The sequence below is a fragment of the Coregonus lavaretus genome (assembly GCF_964263955.1).
Source record: "Coregonus lavaretus genome assembly, chromosome: 31".
In the NCBI taxonomy this organism is placed as follows: Eukaryota; Metazoa; Chordata; class Actinopteri; order Salmoniformes; family Salmonidae; genus Coregonus; species Coregonus lavaretus.
Window position 1 is genome coordinate 19,340,270 of NC_140018.1, and position 20,015 is coordinate 19,360,284.

General features: G+C 40.9%; 1 protein-coding gene across 1 annotated transcript in view; it reads left to right on the top strand.

Annotated features, from left to right (window-relative positions):
- The window catches only part of LOC311106792 (opsin-5-like), a gene marked incomplete at both ends in the record, with an annotated part of 38,829 nt that overhangs the window by 10,670 nt on the left and 8,144 nt on the right, over positions 1 to 20,015 (top strand). Inside the window, 2 exons of the mRNA XM_084149175.1 lie at positions 17,644 to 17,763; positions 19,198 to 19,368. Coding sequence (XP_084005301.1) covers positions 17,644 to 17,763; positions 19,198 to 19,368 — 291 coding nt within the window. The remainder of the gene's footprint in view (positions 1 to 17,643; positions 17,764 to 19,197; positions 19,369 to 20,015) is intronic.

Consider the following 20,015-nt stretch of genomic DNA (forward strand, 5'->3'; position numbering starts at 1 on the left):
ATACACCATATTACTGGCCTGTTGATGTGCCTTGACCTTGTAGGCTAAACTGCTGAGAAAAGACCCATAACTGATCCAAATGGTTTCCCAATCAGGCAGGCTAGATGCAATTACTTGAAAAATTGATATGTATTCAAAACGCCAGGCTTTTGAGCTATAGGCTATTTACTGCAGTTGACAGCCTAGACTAAAGTTTTGTACTCACTTGAAAACAATATTAACATTCCATTGTGCTGTTGTAGCTTAGGTAGTATACATTTATTGTCCCTACAAAATGGAATCAATGGGATGGCTTTTCAAGCTGCATGCCCAGGGACTTCGAGCACACTCAGGGCAGCTTTGGGAGTGCACGTAGTGTAGGCTAGGCCTACCTATGATTTCATTATCTGATAAACTTCTTTTTCTTAAGCTGTGTGAATTGACTGGATCTATTCACTGCAGTATTAATCTTAACATTGAGCTTATGAATTATGGGCTAATATGCATACGCTTCTAGTTTAGGCTATAGGCTATATCTCGAGCCTGTCTGTCTTCATTGTTCTGTTGCGCAATTAAGCACCTGGCCTCTCCACAGCCTCGACTATTCCTCTTAAGTCTCGTGGAGTCCCAGGAAAAGCCAGACTACAAAAGCTTGTTGGACACTTATTTTGTCTTATTTTCTTTGCTAATAGCCTATTGGAGGAGAGATGCACGATTCCTCTTGTTTGCTGAATGTAAAATAGGCTACAGGATTAGGAATGGACGGGGAGTTGGAAAGGAGAAGCACATATTTTCCTATAGTAGGCCTATCTTAACACTGATAGGCTACATCCTGACAAAATACACCATATGAGTGGCCTGCTAATGTACCTTTCTGGACCTTAGAAACTGTAGAGAATAGACCCAAACTGATCCAAATGGTTGCATAATCAGGCCTAGGCTGTATGCAGTTATTTCGGCATTAAACAAAACAGGACGTTTGAGCGGTTATTCAAATTAGCCGAGGCCTATATCACTGTAGTTTACATTTTATAGACAATAATTGTGTATTCACTTGATAACAATAATACATTCAGCATTGAACTGTGTTGTTATAGCCCAGGTAAAATAATTGTATTGTCTAAAAACGTAGGCCTAATCAATAGTGGAGATTTGCGTGCCCAGGGACCACAGAGCGCAGCCTAGAGGAAAGCAAAGATCTGCCATTTCATAATCTGTTAACTTTGTTTTCTTACCCTTTGACAGGTAAATATTTAGTCTATAGACCCAGTGTTGGAAAAAGTACTCAGTTGTTATACTTAAGTAAAAGTAAAGATACCCAAGTAAAAGTGAAAGTCACCCAGTAAAATAGTACTTGAGTAAAAGTATAAAAGTATCTGGTTTTAAATGTACTTAAGTACAGTGGTGGGAAAAGTACTCAATTGTCATACTTGAGTAAAAGTAAAAAGTTGAACTAAATGCTACACATCAAATTCCTTATATTAGGCAAACGAGACAGCAAGATTTTCATTTTTTTTTACAGACAGCCAGGGTCACACTCCTACACTCAGACATCATTTGTGTTTAGTGAGTTCGCCAGATCAGAGGCAGTAAGGATGACAACGCGTTTTATTGATAGGTGCATGAATTGGACCATATTGCTGTCCTGTCTGAGCATTCGAAATGTAAAGAGTACTTTTGGGTGTCAGGGAAAATGTATTGGAATAAACACTACATATTTTCTTTAGGAATGTAGTGGAGTAAAAGTAAAATATACAGTGGGGAAAAAAAGTATTTAGTCAGCCGCCAATTGTGCAAGTTCTCCCACTTAAAAAGATGAGAGAGGCCTGTAATTTTCATCATAGGTACACGTCAACTATGACAGACAAATTGAGAAAAAAAAATCCAGAAAATCACATTGTAGGATTTTTTATGAATTTATTTGCAAATTATGGTGGAAAATAAGTATTTGGTCACCTACAAACAAGCAAGATTTCTGGCTCTCACAGACCTGTAACTTCTTCTTTAAGAGGCTCCTCTATCCTCCACTCGTTACATGTATTAATGGCACCTGTTTGAACTTGTTATCAGTATAAAAGACACCTGTCCACAACCTCAAACAGTCACACTCCAAACTCCACTATGGCCAAGACCAAAGAGCTGTCAAAGGACACCAGAAACAAAATTGTAGACCTGCACCAGGCTGAGAAGACTGAATCTGCAATAGGTAAGCAGCTTGGTTTGAAGAAATCAACTGTGGGAGCAATTATTAGGAAATGGAAGACATACAAGACCACTGATAATCTCCCTCGATCTGGGGCTCCACGCAAGATCTCACCCCGTGGGGTCAAAATGATCACAAGAACGGTGAGCAAAAATCCCAGAACCACACGGGGGGACCTAGTGAATGACCTGCAGAGAGCTGGGACCAAAGTAACAAAGCCTACCATCAGTAACACACTACGCCGCCAGGGACTCAAATCCTGCAGTGCCAGACGTGTCCCCCTGCTTAAGCCAGTACATGTCCAGGCCCGTCTGAAGTTTGCTAGAGTGCATTTGGATGATCCAGAAGAGGATTGGGAGAATGTCATATGGTCAGATGAAACCAAAATAGAACTTTTTGGTAAAAACTCAACTCGTCGTGTTTGGAGGACAAAGAATGCTGAGTTGCATCCAAAGAACACCATACCTACTGTGAAGCATGGGGGTGGAAACATCATGCTTTGTGGCTGTTTTTCTGCAAAGGGACCAGGACGACTGATCCGTGTAAAGGAAAGAATGAATGGGGCCATGTATCGTGTGATTTTGAGTGAAAACCTCCTTCCATCAGCAAGGGCATTGAAGATGAAACGTGGCTGGGTCTTTCAGCATGACAATGATCCCAAACACACCGCCCGGGCAACGAAGGAGTGGCTTCGTAAGAAGCATTTCAAGGTCCTGGAATGGCCTAGCCAGTCTCCAGATCTCAACCCCATAGAAAATCTTTGGAGGGAGTTGAAAGTCCGTGTTGCCCAGCGACAGCCCCAAAACATCACTGCTCTAGAGGAGATCTGCATGGAGGAATGGGCCAAAATACCAGCAACAGTGTGTGAAAACCTTGTGAAGACTTACAGAAAACGTTTGACCTGTGTCATTGCCAACAAAGGGTATATAACAAAGTATTGAGAAACTTTTGTTATTGACCAAGTACTTATTTTCCACCATAATTTGCAAATAAATTCATTAAAAATCCTACAATGTGATTTTCTGGGGAAAAAAATCTCATTTTGTCTGTCATAGTTGAAAATTACAGGCCTCTCTCATCTTTTTAAGTGGGAGAACTTGCACAATTGGTAGCTGACTAAATACTTTTTTCCCCCACTGTAAATAGTTAAGTTAAGTACAGCTACCCCAAAAAACGGCTTTAGTACTTCAAAGTATTTTTCTTAGTTACTTTACACCGCTGTATAGCCCTAATATTTAGCTAATGAAAGGCCTAATATCTAGCTAATATTTAGCTTCTTATGTCGGATACACATCATTAGCCTCTCTCTTCCAGCTGTTCCCGTGCACAATAGGCTAAAGGCTGTGCAATTCTCTCAGCATTAGGCCATTCCTCTTCTCTTGAAATCCCAGGCTGCAAAAGCTATAGGACATTTATTTTGATAATCTTTCTATACTAGGCCTAATAGCCTATTCAGGGAAAGATGCATGCTTGCTCTTGCTAATTGCTGAATGTAGGCCTAAAACAGGCCTACAGCATAGGCCACATTATCTGTCTGGAAAAGTTGAGAAGAGAAAGTGCATTGGTGTGATCACTTTTGGCCAGGACAGAGAGTGTAACGCAGATGCTGGGAGACGAGAAGCAAGTACAGGGTGAGGGTTTAATAATAAATAAACATAGAACAAACCAAGACCAGCGTCTGGACATGAGAAACATAACATCAATGCTGACTGGGGAATGAACCTGAGGGAGTGACAGATATAGGGGAGGTAATCAATGATGTGATGGAGTCCAGGTGAGTCCCATAATTAAGTGCAGGTGCGCGTAACAATGGTGGCAGGTGTGCGTAATGATGAGTGAACTGGTGACCTCAAGCACCGGAGAGGGGGAGCGGGAGTAGATGTGACAGAGAGAGAGATGAGCACAGTGAAAAAGAAGACCCAAAGGAATTGACAACCATTAGAAAAATGGAAATCACTTGCAAACCACATGAGCAACGAGGCAATGACATGCTGTAAAATATGTGCAGGCTAAACAGCATTTGTTGTTGAATTGCTACATTTAAATATGAGTAAAATTATACTTGTACACTTACACTTATACTTGTTTACTTGACTTTTATACTCTATTAATTGACTCCTTCAAATAATTGACTCCGGCAAGTTTGCCAACGGCACGCTGCAGTACGGAAGTAAAGCAGAAGTCGAATTCATCTCTTGTGTTGTTTGGTTGTGGCCATAGTAACGTTAGAAAATGAGGTGGATATGCCGATTTGTATCCATGACTCAAATCGATTGAATAGATACAAGAATCGATAGATTAATTTATAAATAGATACAGCTATGCAATCTCTGTCTCTTTAATATGCTCACCTTCATATGCAACATCACTTGCAGTCAGTGGGGAAACTCTGGGTTTTCTTTTCCTGGATGTCAGATTATGTATTTCTTCACAAATCTTTTCTTGTCATTTTTTATTTCTCTTGCCACAACAACTGCATTGTGTGTGTTCACAGAAATGTTAATACTGATTCATTTTTTGTTGTTTATATTTTGCGGAGCAATTTGCAAACCATATAATGCCCTGTATAGTCTAACTGCTGTCCTGACCCAATGAACCGATGGAGGGTGAAGATGCCTCACGCCGGGGTCTCATGCATTTTGATGCAGCTATTCTGGGACTGTACTATCCCCCTCCCTGGCCTGCACTATCTTTACAGCTGTGTTGGTTGACTTTGACTATGCTAATGATCAGTGGTGGAAAAAGTACCCAATTGTCATACTTGAGTAAAAGTAAAGACACCTTAATAGAAAATGTGAAAGTCACCCAGTAAAATACTACTTGAGTAAAAGTCTAAAAGTATTTGGTTTTAAATATACTTAAGTATCAAAAGTAAATGTAATTACTAAAATATACTTAAGTATCAAAAGTAAAAGTATAAATAATTTCAAATTCCTTATATTAAGCAAACCAGACAGCACCATTTCATAGTTTTTTACATTCTTGGATAGCCAGGGGCACACTCCAACACTCAGACATCATTTACAAACAAAGCATGTGTGTTTAGTGAGTTTGGATGTTCTCTTGATAAGTATGTTAATTGGACCATTTTCCTGTCCTGCTAAGCATTCAAAATGTAACAAATATTTTTGAGTGTCAGGGAAAATTTATGGAGTAAAAAGTACATTATTTTCTTTAGGAATGTAGTGAAGTAAAAGTAAAAGTTGTCAAAAATATAAATAGTAAAGTAAGGTACAGATACCCCAAAAAACGACTTAAGTAGTACTTTAAAGTATTTTTACTTAAGTACTTTACACCACTGCTAATGATGCTAGCTAATAATCCCAGTTGTACAAGACCATACTATAAACCCCTCACAGACTCTCCCGCTAGAAACAGTAGTACCACTAGCAATGCCATAAATTACACAAATTATTGACTGATTTTAATGTGCGTCAGGCCTCTCTATGGAATAGGAGATCATAAGAAAATATGACTGCATAACTAATCCTCTTACTGTATGTTTGGTCTGAATGGCGCATCTGTTGGATATCTGGACACTGTGGTGTCTGCCTATTCATCGACCACACTCTATAGGTTAACAAAGGCATTTAGGATTAACTTGATCTATTCACAGTGTCTTTGGTGTGTTTCCAGCATATATAAACATGCTTTCACGTGTTCGGTTTAGCTTGAATCTGTTGTTTGCATGACTTCAAACTCTGCTTGAATTCCCCCATTGAGATCCCAACTGTGTGTTTCTGTTGATATGGTCCATGTTGGTTTAGTTTACTGTAAGACGATACAACCAAAGTCCATAGGAACATAACAATTACCTGAATCAATAAGAATGTATTACTAAAGTAGGATGATAGGCCCCCTACTCACCATGGCATGGATGTAAGGAAGTCTCTGACTGAAACTGCCACACAATAAACAACATGGGAGGTAACTTCCACAATGAGGCCCCTTGCTAACCACCACAGATGTGTGTACTTAGGTGTACTGAGTAGAGTCTGGTAAGTGGTGATGGGAAAAGAGAGAGAGGCAGGCAGCAGTGAACAGGGACATCCAATTCACCCTGAAGTGTCTTACAGAGAGACAGGAAATGCTTTGACATCAAAGTGATGAGTTGCTGTGTACATTCAGGATATAAATTACATACAACTTCAGGTCTGCTTGGCATTTCCTGGTGACCTCACAGTCCCACCAAACATGTTCAGGACATCCAGAACATTCCTTTGTTTGCTAAAGGTTCTCAAATGGAATTGTGTGAAGTTGTATTGGTTCTTAATTTCTTGCATGTTCTCTTGCATGTTTCTTTGCATGTTTTCTTTTCTGCTCAGGTATAAGTTACTCACAAAAGTCAAACAACTCATGGTCACTTTGATATTGCATGGCACAAACTAATGTGTGCAGCAATTCTACCATTTTCCATTTAACCCTTAAGCGAGACATGGAGCTAATCATTAAAAATATCAAATGTGGTTACGCCAGGATGTTCTGTCCACATCCTCTGCCCTCGATCACTGAAAACATAAACAGTATAACCCATTTGTTTTGTTTTTTTCTCATCTGTTTATCATATGATAGAATTGGAATGCAGTAGATAATTCATTTTTCCCCTCCTTCAATTTCTCTCAATAACTTGCTTTGTGTGTAAAACCAGGGTCATTCAGCTGATGCAGTCCAGAGTGAATGGAACATTTCACCAGAGAAGGAGCACTAGAGCGCCTGCCCTTTATAACAGGGTTTCCCAAACTCGGTCCTGGGGCCCCCCTGGGTGCACGTGGTTTTTGCCCTAGCACTATACAGCTGACTCAAATAACCAACTCATCATCAAGCTTTGATTATTTGAATCAGCTGTGTAGTGGGGCGGCAGGTAGCTTAGTGGTTAAGAGCGTTGTGCCAGTAACCGAAAGGTCGCTGGTTCTAATCCCCGAGCCGACTAGGTGAAAAATCTGTCTGTGCCCTTGAGCAAGGCACTTAACCCTAATTGCTCCTGTAAGTCGCTCAGGATAAGAGCGTCTGCTAAATTACTAAAATGTAAAAATGTAGTGCTACAACAAAACATGCAGCTGGGGGGGGTGGGGTTGACCAGGACTGAGTTTGTGAAACCCTGCTTTACAGGGTATACACTCATATCACATATCATAGAATAGAGCAGAGGATAATGTCTGTTTACTCCAACATGAAGTGTCTCTTTGTTTTCTATTCATGGGTGTTTCAATGGACTTGTACACACAACAGTAGCTCAAGGTTTACAATCCGTGTGATCTATTTTATACAATAAAATAAACAGTTGTTAGTGCTACAGGTACATAACACCATTGCCTGTAAGCTCATTGTCAGCCTACTGACATTACATGGGCTCCCGAGTGGTGCAGCGGTCTAAGGCACTGCATCTCAGTGCTTGAGGCGTCACTACAGACCCCCTGGTTCAATTCCAGGCTGTATCACAACCGGCCGTGATTGGGAGTCCCATAGGGCAGCGCACAATTGGCCCAGCGTCGTCCGGGTTTGGCCAGTGTAGGCTGTCATTGTAAATAAGAATTTGTTCTTAACTGACTTGCCTAGTTAAATAAAGATATAAAAAAACATGCTGTGGATGCGTTATTTCATGATTCTGTGGATGACCTCTGTCTAGTACAGGGAGAGGCAACTACAGTCCTTGGGGGCCTGATTGGTGTTACATTCTTGCCCCAGCTAACACTCCAATAATCAACTAATCAACCATCTCTGCAGCACTCCACCAATCAGGCCTTTATGGTAGAGTGGCCAGATGGAAGCCACTCCTCATCAAGTGTAATATATTATCAAAATAAAGCAAACTGGATGGAATATGGGGAAAAATGCACCAAATTCTTTTTTAATCTTCAACATAGGAATGCTACCAAAAATAATTTATTGATACTGGTTACAAGTGACGGAGTCACCCATGATTCACAAAATTATATTTTGAAGGAGGAAATGTCTGCCCTACCCAAAATTACAACCAAATAATTGCAGCATTACCGCAAAAATGGAAAAGGAAAGTGGAAGGGGGAAAAAGTAAGGAACTTGTCTGTCGACCTTGCATTAAAGAATATAATTGGTTAAAGAAAATTGTGATAAATAAAAAAGTATACCAGTTTCATTTAAGGACCAAATGATTGACAGCCGTCCCATATAGATTGCAAAATAGTTGGGAAGAGATTTTTGACGTACCGATTCCATCGCATAGTGTTTATGAATTGATACACAAAACGATGCCATAAAATGTATATAGAATGTATGGGCTGGAAGTAGAGGCCTAAGCATTGTTGTTCACTAGTTTACTCCAATTGGGGAAGGGGTGGTGGGGTTGGAAAGTAATGAAGGGAAATATAATTATTAAAAGGATATGTGTGTGTGTATGGATGTACAGTGAGGGAAAAAAGTATTTGATCCCCTGCTGATCAGTCTATAATTTTAATGGTAGGTTTATTTGAACAGTGAGAGACAGAATAACAACAAGAAAATCCAGAAAAACGCATGTCAAAAATGTTATAAATTGATTTGCATTTTAATGAGGGAAATAAGTATTTGACCCCCTCTCAATTAGAAAGATTTCTGGCTCCCAGGTGTCTTTTATACAAGTAACGAGCTGAGATTAGGAGCACACTCTTAAAGGGAGTGCTCCTAATCTCAGCTTGTTACCTGTATAAAAGACACCTGTCCACAGAAGCAATCAATCAATCAGATTCCAAACTCTCCACCATGGCCAAGACCAAAGAGCTCTCCAAGGATGTCAGGGACAAGATTGTAGACCTACACAAGGCTGGAATGGGCTACAAGACCATCGCCAAGCAGCTTGGTGAGAAGGTGACAACAGTTGGTGCGATTATTCGCAAATGGAAGAAACACAAAATAACTGTCAATCTCCCTCGGCCTGGGGCTCGTACTTTGATCGTACTTTTTGGAGAAATGTCCTCTGGTCTGATGAAACAAAAAATAGAACTGTTTGGCCATAATGACCATCGTTATATTTGGAGGAAAAAAGGGGTAGCTTGCAAGCCGAACAACACCATCCCAACCGTGAAGCACGGGGGTGGCAGCAACATGCTGTGGGGGTGCTTTGCTGCAGGAGGGACTGGTGCACTTCACAAAATAGATGGCATCATGAGGAAGGAAAATTATGTGGATATATTGAAGCAACATCTCAAGACATCAGTCAGGAAGTTAAAGCTTGGCCGCAAATGGGTCTTCCAAATGGACAATGACCCCAAGCATACTTACAAAGTTGTGGCAAAATGGCTTAAGGACAACAAAGTCAAGGTATTGGAGTGGCCATCACAAAGCCCTGACCTCAATTCTATAGAAAATTTGTGGGCAGAACTGAAAAAGCATGTGCGAGCAAGGAGGCCTACAAACCTGACTCAGTTACACCAGCTCTGTCAGGAGGAATGGGCCAAAATTCACCCAACTTATTGTGGGAAGCTGGTGGAAGGCTACCCGAAACGTTTGACCCAAGTTCAACAAATTAAAGGCAATGCTACCAAATTCAAATTGAGTGTATGTAAACTTCTGACCTACTGAGAATGTGATGAAATAAATAAAAGCTGAAATAAATCATTCTCTCTACTATTATTCTGACATTTCACATTCTTCAAATAAAGTGGTGATCCTAACTGACCTAAGACAGGGATTTTCTACTAGGATTAAATGTCAGGAATTGTGAAAAACTGAGTTTAAATGTATTTGGCTAAGGTGTATGTAAATTTCCGACTTCAACTGTATATACCGACTCTGACATTGCTCGTTCTGATATTTCTGAATTTGTTTATTTTTACTTTTGTGTTGTAAGTATTGTTTTCTAGGTATTATTACTGCACTGTTGGATCTAGAAACACAAGCATTTCGCTGCACCTGTGATAATATCTGCAAATCTGTGTATGCAACCATGTTATTTTGAAACATGCCATGTCTCATGGTACTGAGAGAGGAGAGTGATCTTGGAGAACTATCCTTGTGGTATGAATACTATTCTGCACCATCAGGTGTTGTTTTCTAAATGAAATTGGTCCATTATTTTTGAAGGACCCTTCCCACTGGGCACACCCACGTCATTTCAATGTGGAGAATTGGTTAATATTTAGTTGATCCGTTGATAAATGAGATTACAACCTATTTTCACAGCCAAAAGTTTGTTGAATTCCCAATATGTTATCACTATGCTTTCAAATACTGTATCTAAAAGCACAACCAAATTCCAATGAAAAATCTATGTCAGATTGTTGGTTTATTTATACAACAATGTAATGTGCTATCACTGTGCTTAATCTCATAGCACAACCAAATGACCTGGATTGCAGTTGAGATTACATTAAAGTACATGGTGCTGCTCAATGCTGTTTGAGATTCTGCGCAGATTAGTATAGCAATTCTGAAGATTTCCACAGACCTGCGACCTAATATTGAGCTGATAGCTTTACAATTGTGTGTATGTATGTATGTATGTGTGTGTGTGTGTGCGCGGACATATATGTACAGTACCAGTCAAAAGTTTGGACACACCTACTCATTCAAGGGTTTTTCTTTATTTTTACTATTTCTACATTGTAGAATAATAGTGAGGACCTCAAAACTATGAAATAACACATGGAATAATGTAGTAACCAAAAAAGTGTTATACAAATCAAAATATATTTTATATTTGAGATTCTTCAAAGTAACCACCCTTTGCCTTGACAGCTTTGCACACTCTTGGCATTCTCTCAACCAGCTTTATGAGGTAGTCACCTGGAATGCATTTCAATTAACAGGTGTGCCTTCATAAAAGTTAATTTGTGGAATTTATTTAATGCATTTGAGCCAATCAGTTGTGTTGTGACAAGCTAGGGGGGGTATACAGAACATAGCCCTATTTGGTAAAAGACCAAGTCCATATTATGGCAAGAACAGCTCAAAGAAGCAAAGAGAAACGACAGTCCATCATTACTTTAAGACATGAAGGTCAGTCAATACGGAACATTTCAAGAACTTTGAAAGTTTCTTCAAGTGCAGTCGCAAAAACCATCAAGCGCTATGATGAAACTGGCTCTCATGAGGACCGCCACAGGAATGGAAGACCCAGAGTTACCTCTGCTGCAGAGGATAAGCTCATTAGAGTTACCAGCCAAGAAACAGGAGCAGTGGACATTAGACCGGTGAAAATCTTTGGTGGCAGCATCATGCTGTGGGGATGTTTTTCATTGGCAGGGACTGGGAAACTGGTCAGAATTGAAGGAATGATGGATGGTGCTAAATACAGGGAATTTCTTGAGGGAAACCTGTTTCAGTCTTCCAGAGATTTGAGACTGGGACAGAGGTTCACCTTCCAGCAGGACAATGACCCTAAGCATACTGCTAAAGCAACACTTGAGTGGTTTAAGGGTAAATATTTAAATGTCTAGGAATGGCCTAGTCAAAGCCCAGACCTCAATCCAATTGAGAATCTGTGGTATGACTTCAAGATTGCTGTACACCAGCGGAACCCATCCAACTTGAAGGAGCTGGAGCAGTTTTGCCTTGAAGAATGGGCAAAAATCCCAGTGGCTAGATGTGCCAAGCTTATAGAGACATACCCCAAGATACTTGCAGCTGTAATTGCTACAAAAGGTGGCTCTACAAAGTATTGCAAAGTAAAGTTATGCACGCTCAAGTTCTGTTTTTTTGTCTTATTTCTTGTTTGTTTCACAATAAAAAATATTTTGCATCTTCAAAGTGGTAGGCATGTTGTGTAAATCAAATGATACAAACCCCCAAAAAATCCATTTTAATTCCAGGTTGTAAGGCAACAAAATAGGAAAAATGCCAAGGGGGGTGAATTATTTTGCAATTTTAGTCTCATCTGACCAGAGTACATTCTTCCTAATAATTTGGGGAGTCTCCTACATGCCTTTTGGCGAACACCAAACGTGTTTCTTTAAACAATGTATTTTTTCTGGCCACTCTTCCGTAAAGCCCAGCTCTTTGGAGTGTACGGCTTAAAGTGGTCCTATGGACAAATACTCCAATCTCCGCTGTGGAGCTTTGCAGCTCCTTCAGGGTTATCTTTGGTCTCTTTGTTGCCTCTCTGATTAATGCCATCCTTGCCTGGTCCGTGAGTTTTGGTGGGCGGCCCTCTCTTGGCAGGTTTGTTGTGGTGCCATATTCTTTCCATTTTTTAAATAATGGATTTAATGGTGCTCCGTGGGATTTTCAACATTTCAGATATTTTTTTATAACCCAACCCTGATCTGTACTTCTCCACAACTTTGTCCCTGACCTGTTTGGAGAGCTCCTTGGTCTTCATGGTGCCGCTTGCTTGGTGGTGCCCCTTGCTTAGTGGTGTTGCAGACTCTTTCAGAACAGGTGTGTATATATACTGAGATCATGTGACACTTAGATTGCACACAGGTGGACTTTATTTAACTAATTATGTGACTTCTGAAGGTAATTGGTTGCAACAGATCTTATTTAGGGGCTTCATAGCAAAGGGGGTGAATACATATGTACGCACCACTTTTCCATTAAGTTATTGTTTTCATTTCACTTCACAAATGTGGACTATTTTGTGTATGTCAATTACATGAAATACAAATACAAATCCATTTAAATTACAGGTTGTAATGCAACAAAATAGGAAAAACGCGAAAGCAGATGAAGACTTTTGCAAGGCATAAATGTACATATAATTCTGAATTAACCTAATTCGGGCGATGCTCTGCATAGCAGGTACATCTAGCTTAAAGACTAGCATCTAAGGGTATGGTTTTTTAACTCCCTCAGTTGGGGAGGAGGTTGGTGGGTTTGCGGTAGGGTCAGGGTATTAGCTCACCAGATGGTTACTATTTTATACTTTCATTTTGTAAAATGTGTATACGCTCAACGCAATTTTGTTTCTATCTCTTTCCCTCTTTCTTATTTTCTTTAAAGATGTCAGCACCTAATAACTATACATTTATGACACTTAACATTAGGGGTACTAAATGCCCAGTCAAGCGCAAACTCATTCTGAATTATCTAAAGCAGCATAAGATTGATATAGCTCTCTTCAGGATACACACCTGACTGACTCTGATCATGATAAACTGAAGAGAGAGTGGGTGGGTCAAGTGTACTATTCATCTTTCACCTCTCGGGCAAAAGGGGTGGCCATTCTCATTAATAAGCAATGCCCCTTTAGCTACAATCTCAGATTAAAGACAAAGGGGGTAGGTTTGTGATCATTCAAGGTTTTATTAACACTGAGCTCATTACATAAACAAAAAATAATAATTTTAGTCATTTAGCAGACACTCTTATCCAGCGCGACTTACAGTTAGTGAGTGCATACATTTTCATACTGGCCCCCCGTGGGAAATGAACCCACAACCCTGGCATTGCAAGCGCCATGCTCAGGGGACTACCATTGTGAATGTGTATGGGCCTTGTAAAACAGGGGTGGGCACACTTATGCATATGTTTTTGTCTTGCCCTGAACTAGGCAATTATTGGGAAAACATTATTCAGATCTTATCACAGGTCACTAATATGACTGTACCACTAGATCTTTCCCTTATTCTTCTTGGAGATGACTTTGTTCTACCAGTGAATATTGGTAGCAAAACCAGATTCCTTGAATTGGCAGTCATTGCAGCCAATAAATGCACAGCTTTTCTATGGAAGAGTGACACTCCGCCTAGCAAGCAGATGTGGCTAAAATAACTAACTTCCTGTATTCCATCTGAAAAAATAACGTACAATTTACGTAATAAACCCTTTGAATTTACTGATGTCTGGGGGGACTTTCAGCAGTTTCTAGCGTCGTCACCTTAGCTGCCTCATTATTATTTTCTTTATTAATGTATTATTATAATTTGTTTTTGCGTTGAATAATTTATTTTCTAGCAATGGATGTGAAAGTCATTCTATTTCGTTTTTGTTGTTGTTAATCATTGAAGCTAATACTGGCAGAGGGGAGGGAGGGGGGTGTTCATGTGTTGGGGAGGGAAGGGTGTTGCACGATGTGCTCCCATGTAGCCTGCTGTTATGTGTAGGTGGGAGGAATAATGGGCCATTATCTGTGTCATATTTTGCTGATGATTGTTAAATTGTAAAAAATGCCAATAAATATTTTGTAAAAACTAAAAATAAGAGTCCATTCAGTGTGTTTTTAGATGTAATTGCCACAATGTGTGTCACACACACGGTGGTGGTGATGACTTGAGCCAAAACAAATGTCATGGAGATGACAAATTAGTTATTTATTGTGTGCATGGAAATCAATGACTTCTAATTGCATATTTACATTTTCAGACTGATGAAAAAATGTATTGGTCACATACACATATTTAGCAGTTGTTATTGGGGGTGTAGTGAAATACTTGTGTTCCTAGCTCCAACAGTGCAGTATTATCTAACAATTCACAACAATACACACAAATCTCAAAGTAAAAGAGTGGAATTAAGAAATATATAAATATTAGGACGAGCAATGTCGGAGTGGCATTGACTATTATTAAAGTGACCAGTGTTCCATAATTAAAGTGACCAGTGATTCCATGTCTATGTACATAGTGCAGCAGACTCTAAGGTGCAGCACCCCTGAGTGGCGCAGTGGTCTAAGGCACTACATCGCAGTGCTAACTGTGCCACTAGAGATCCTGGTTCGAATCCAGGCTCTGTCGCAGCCGGCCGCGACCGGGAGACTCATGGGCGGCGCACAATTGGCCCAGCGTCGTCCAGGGTAGGGGAGGGAATGGCCGGCAGGGATGTAGCTCAGTTGATAGAGCATGGCGTTTGCAACGCCAGGGTTGTGGGTTCGATTCCCATGGGGGGCCAGTATACAAAAAAAAAATATCTATATATATATATATATATATATATATATAATGTATTCACTAACTGTAAGTCGCTCTGGATAAGAGCGTCTGCTAAATGACTAAAATGTAAATGTAATGTAAATGTGCAGGGTTGAGTAACCGGGTGGTAGCCAGCCAGTAACAGTGACTAAGTTCATGGGCAGGGTACTGGGTGGAGGCCGGCTAGTGATGGCTTTTTAACAGTCTGATGGCCTTGAGATAGAAGCTGTTTTTCAGTCTCTCTGTCCCAGCTTTGATGCACCTGTACTGACCTCGTCTTCTGGATGATAGCGGGGGGAACAGGCCGTGGCTCGGGTGGCTGATGTCCTTGATGATCTTTTTGGCCCTCCTGTGACATTGGGTGCTGTAGGTGTCCTGGAGGGCAGGCAGTGTGCCCCCGGTGATGCGTTGGGCAGACCACACCACCCTCTGGAGAGCCCTGCAGTTGCGGGCGGTGCAGTTGCTGTACCAGGCGGTGATGCAGCCTGACAGGATGCTCTCAATGGTGCATCTGTAAAAGTTTGTGAGGGTCTTAGGGGCCAAGACAAATTTGATCAGCCTCCTGAGGTTGAAGAGGCGCTGTTGCGCCTTCTTCACCACACTGTCTGTGTGGGTGGACCATTTCAGATTGTCAGTGATGTGTACGCCGAGGAACTTGAAGCTTTTCACCTTCTCCACTGTGGTCCCGTCGATGTGGATGGGGACGTGCTCCCTCTACTGTCTCCTGAAGTCCACGATCAACTCCTTCGTTTTGTTGAGAGAGAGGTTATTTTTCCTGGCACCAGTCCGCCAGGGCCCTCACCTCCTCCCTGTAGGCTGTCTAGTCATTGTTGGTAATCAGGCCTTCTACTGCTGTTGTGCCGTCTGCAAACTTGATGATTGAGTTGGGGGTGTTCGTGGCCACGCAGTTATGGGTGAACAGGGAGTACAGGAGGGGGCTGAGCACGCACCCTTGTCGGGCCCCTGTGTTGAGGATCAGTGTAGTGGAGGTGTTGTTTCCTACCTTCACCACCTGGGGGCGGCCCGTCAGGAAGTCCAGGACACAGTTGCGCAGGGCCCCAAGCTTAATGATGAGCTTGGAGGGTACTATGGTGTTGAAGGCTGAGCAGTAGTCAATGAACAGCATTTTTACATAGGTTTTCCTCTTGTCCAGATGGGAAAGGGCAGTGTGCAGTGTGATGGCGATTGCATCGTCTATGGATCTATTGGGGCGGTAAGCAAATTGAAGTGGGTCTAGGGTGTCAGGTAAGGTGGAGGTGATATGATCCTTAACTAGCCTCTCAAAGCATGATGACAGAAGTGAGTACTATGGGGTGATAGTCATTTAGTTCAGTTACCTTTGCTTTCTTGGGTACAGGAATAATGTTGGACATCTTGAAGCAAGTGGGGACAGCAGACTGGGATAGGGAGAGATTGAATATGTCCGTAGACACTCCAGTCAGCTGGTCTGCGCATGCTCTTAGAATGCAGCTAGGGATGCCGCCTGGGCCGGCAGCCTTGCGAGGGTTAACACGCTTAAATGTCTTACTCACGTCAGCCATTGAGAACGAGAGCCCACAGTCATCGGGAGCTGGCTGCGTCGGTGGCACTGTGTTATCGTCCGTGGCACGTTGTTTTGAAAATGTATATCAAGTCTTATGAATATTTGTAGAGTTTAAAAGGTGTTTGATCAACACAAACATGCATGTTTACTATCTTTGCATTTACCCACAAGCCCTTTGTCTTTTTGAACTCTACAGTATATAAATATTAGGAGAGCAATGACTATGCATCATTCTCAGGTAAAATCTATAGATTTACCAAACGTTTAAGTGATCATCAATTAAGAGCAGTCGGATTAAGTAATAGTAAAATGTCTTTTAACAAAAGAGAATCATGTCAAAGGTAATGTAAGCATTGCATTGTGAAAGGGAATTACTTTATATGAACATGTATTGCAATGTGAAACATGTATTTCTAGATGAAACATTGATTACGTTTGGTGAAAAAGTGACTGTATGATTTTGTGTGTTGTACTTAGTCAATTGAAAATGTGCTTAGAGTTTTGAAACAACTTTTTGATGATCAGATTTTAGTTTTGTACTAAGAGTTGTGAAAATGTACCACGTACTTATGAAAATTGCATGAAAGCGAATAAAACAATTAATTAAAGCGGCAATCAGCAGTTGAAACAATAACAAAGCAAAAATTCCCGCCACTGTTTCGGTAAAAAGCTGAGGGATGGGGCTGGAGAAATGTAACCACTCTCAAATTCATAGACATAGCTGTGGATGCAAGGACTGACCATCCATGATATCAATTATAATTTTAAACATGTTTTTAGGCTATGTAGTGTTTGTTTACATTTACTTTGTTTACAAAGAATGGAGTTAAACAAGCTTATATTTTGGGTTCTGATGGGGTACGACAGTTAAACTAAGCTCATGAGGCATTTATAAGTTATATTCTTCAAAAATCAATATGTACATATCATTCATTTATAAGTCAAAAAATGTATGTAGCAACTGCAGATCGCCCCTTTAAAGTATTATAGCATTATACTTAAACCAATTATGCCATAGGCCTAAGTATGTCAATTGACTAATCTGTAGGTACACCCTGTCATGTTGCATTTTACAACTTGTCATGTCTTCCTCTTGTCCTCTGTTTTCTCTGCAGGGATCATGTCAGCCACAGGAAATGGCTATGTTATATACATGACCATCAAACGCAAGACAAAGCTAAGGCCGCCTGAGCTCATGACAGTCAACTTAGCCATCTTTGACTTTGGCATATCAGGTAAACCATTCCACAGTCTCTTCATACAGTATGTCCATTTACAGTGTGTCTCTGTACATAACATTGTAAGGTGGATTAGTCCTGTGTATTCTGTGTATTTAAATTCAGAACAGCATGTATATGAACAATGGTAGTGCTGCATTAACATTCTCTCCTGTACATCCTGACACATGGGAATGGTTGGAAGAAGATGAAGTGGTGGAATGAGAGAGAGAGAGAGAGAGAGAGAGAGAGAGAGAGAGAGAGAGAGAGAGAGAGAGAGAGAGAGAGAGAGAGAGAGAGAGAGAGAGAGAGAGAGAGAGAGAGAGAGAGAGAGAGAGAGAGAGAGAGAGAGAGAGAGAGAGAGAGAGAGAGAGAGAGAGAGAGAGAGAGAGAGAGAGAGAGAGAGAGAGAGAGAGAGAGAGAGAGAATCACAGAGTTGCTTTAAAGTCATAACTTTTTAGGCATGTTTGGTAACTCAACCCTGAAATATGCTAAATTGTGGCCTAACCTGGAATTGGTCCTTTATCGTCACCGTTTGGACATTAGAGGAACAGCATCATGTTAAAAAAACACACCTCTAATATTACTCTACCTGGCCTATTGATCACAATATATCGATAGACTAGGCCTTTGATATACAAGAGATGTAGTTCCACTGTAAGCAGTCATCTTATTTAAAAAATGTAGTTTTAAAAATCCCCTTTCTCTGGGAATATTCTAGTTTCTCAAAGAGTCCCTGTGACCCAGCCAGAAGCAGAATTCACAACAGTGTGTCTCAGTCTCAGAACAATCTCTGGCCAGCTCTCTCTGTGTCTCATACAACCACGGGATGCTCACTTGTTTATCTGTTTATTTCTTGGTCTCTGGGCCAACTATGTCCCTCTGTATGAGACGCCTGTATAGCTTTCTAGGACTAGAGCCATCATCCACAGCAGACAACAAGCATAATCTATTTGTGTCTGCCAGCTTTGCCTGCATCTTGGGAATATCACTCAGATGTTGGAGGTCCAAATGAAAATAGGGTCAGAATGTTTGGTACCCATTTTACCGTGATACTGTAGGAGTCATAAAGTGAGAGTATTTTGTTAACTATGAGGGTTGGTGGAGAGTGCAGTGTGTGTACGTCGACATGTATGTAGAGACAGCTCTCTAAAACTCTGTGGCGTCAGACTGGTGAGGATGCCATTTTCTCCTCACACGATAGAAACACTATTTATGATCACCTCTTCTGTCACATGCTTTGCCTCAGGATTGTAACTTTACTGCATCTGTTATCATTGTGGGTTTTGAAGAAACAGCACTTCTGTTATGTGAAGTGGATGAAGATGATGGTTTTCCTTGGAAGGCCTACATTACTACGTTACTGTACATGTATACTATATGTTCTCATGTCTTTACAGCACACACTGATCATTTGAAGTGGTTAACAACTGTGTGTGTTTGGTCTTGAAGTCACAGGGAAGCCGTTCTTTGTGGCGTCCAGTTTCTCCCACCGCTGGCTGTTTGGCTGGGAGGGCTGTCGTTTCTATGGCTGGGCTGGCTTCTTCTTCGGTGTTGGCAGCCTCATCACCATGACCGTAGTCAGCCTAGACAGATACCTCAAGATCTGCCATCTCAGATACGGTACAGTGGGCTATGTTCTCAGTTTGTGTTTGGTTTACAGCAGGGGTGTAAAACTAAATTTTGCAAAGGGGGCCGCATTCGGTCTTCAATGGGGTCCATAGGGCTGCACTGAAAATGTGTTATATTTCCTCGCCTAGCAAAGAACTAGCAACGATTAGTCCTCTAACAAATACAATAAAATACTAGCAGTGAAATGCTTACTTACGGGCCCTTCCCAACAATGCAGAGAGAAAGAAAACAGAGAAATAATAGAAAAGTAAAACATACATTTATAATAATACAAGTAATAATAAATACACAATGAGTAACGAGTGGCGCAGTGGTCCCTCTGCAACTGGATCCTGGATGGATTATCTTGGCAAAGGAGAAATGCTCACTAACAGGGATGTAAACAAATTTGCGCACAACATTTGAGAGAAATACGCTTTTTGTGTGAATGGAACATTTTGGGGACCTTTTATTTCAGCTCATAGAACATGGGACCAACGCTTTACATGTTGTGTTTATATTTTTGTTCAGTATATTTAGCAGTCTTATGGCATGGGGGTAGAAGTTGTTCAGGGACCTGTTGGTTCCAGACATCGGTATCGCTTTCCATGCGGTAGCAGAGGGAACAGTCTGTGATTTGGGTGTCTGGAGTCTTTGAC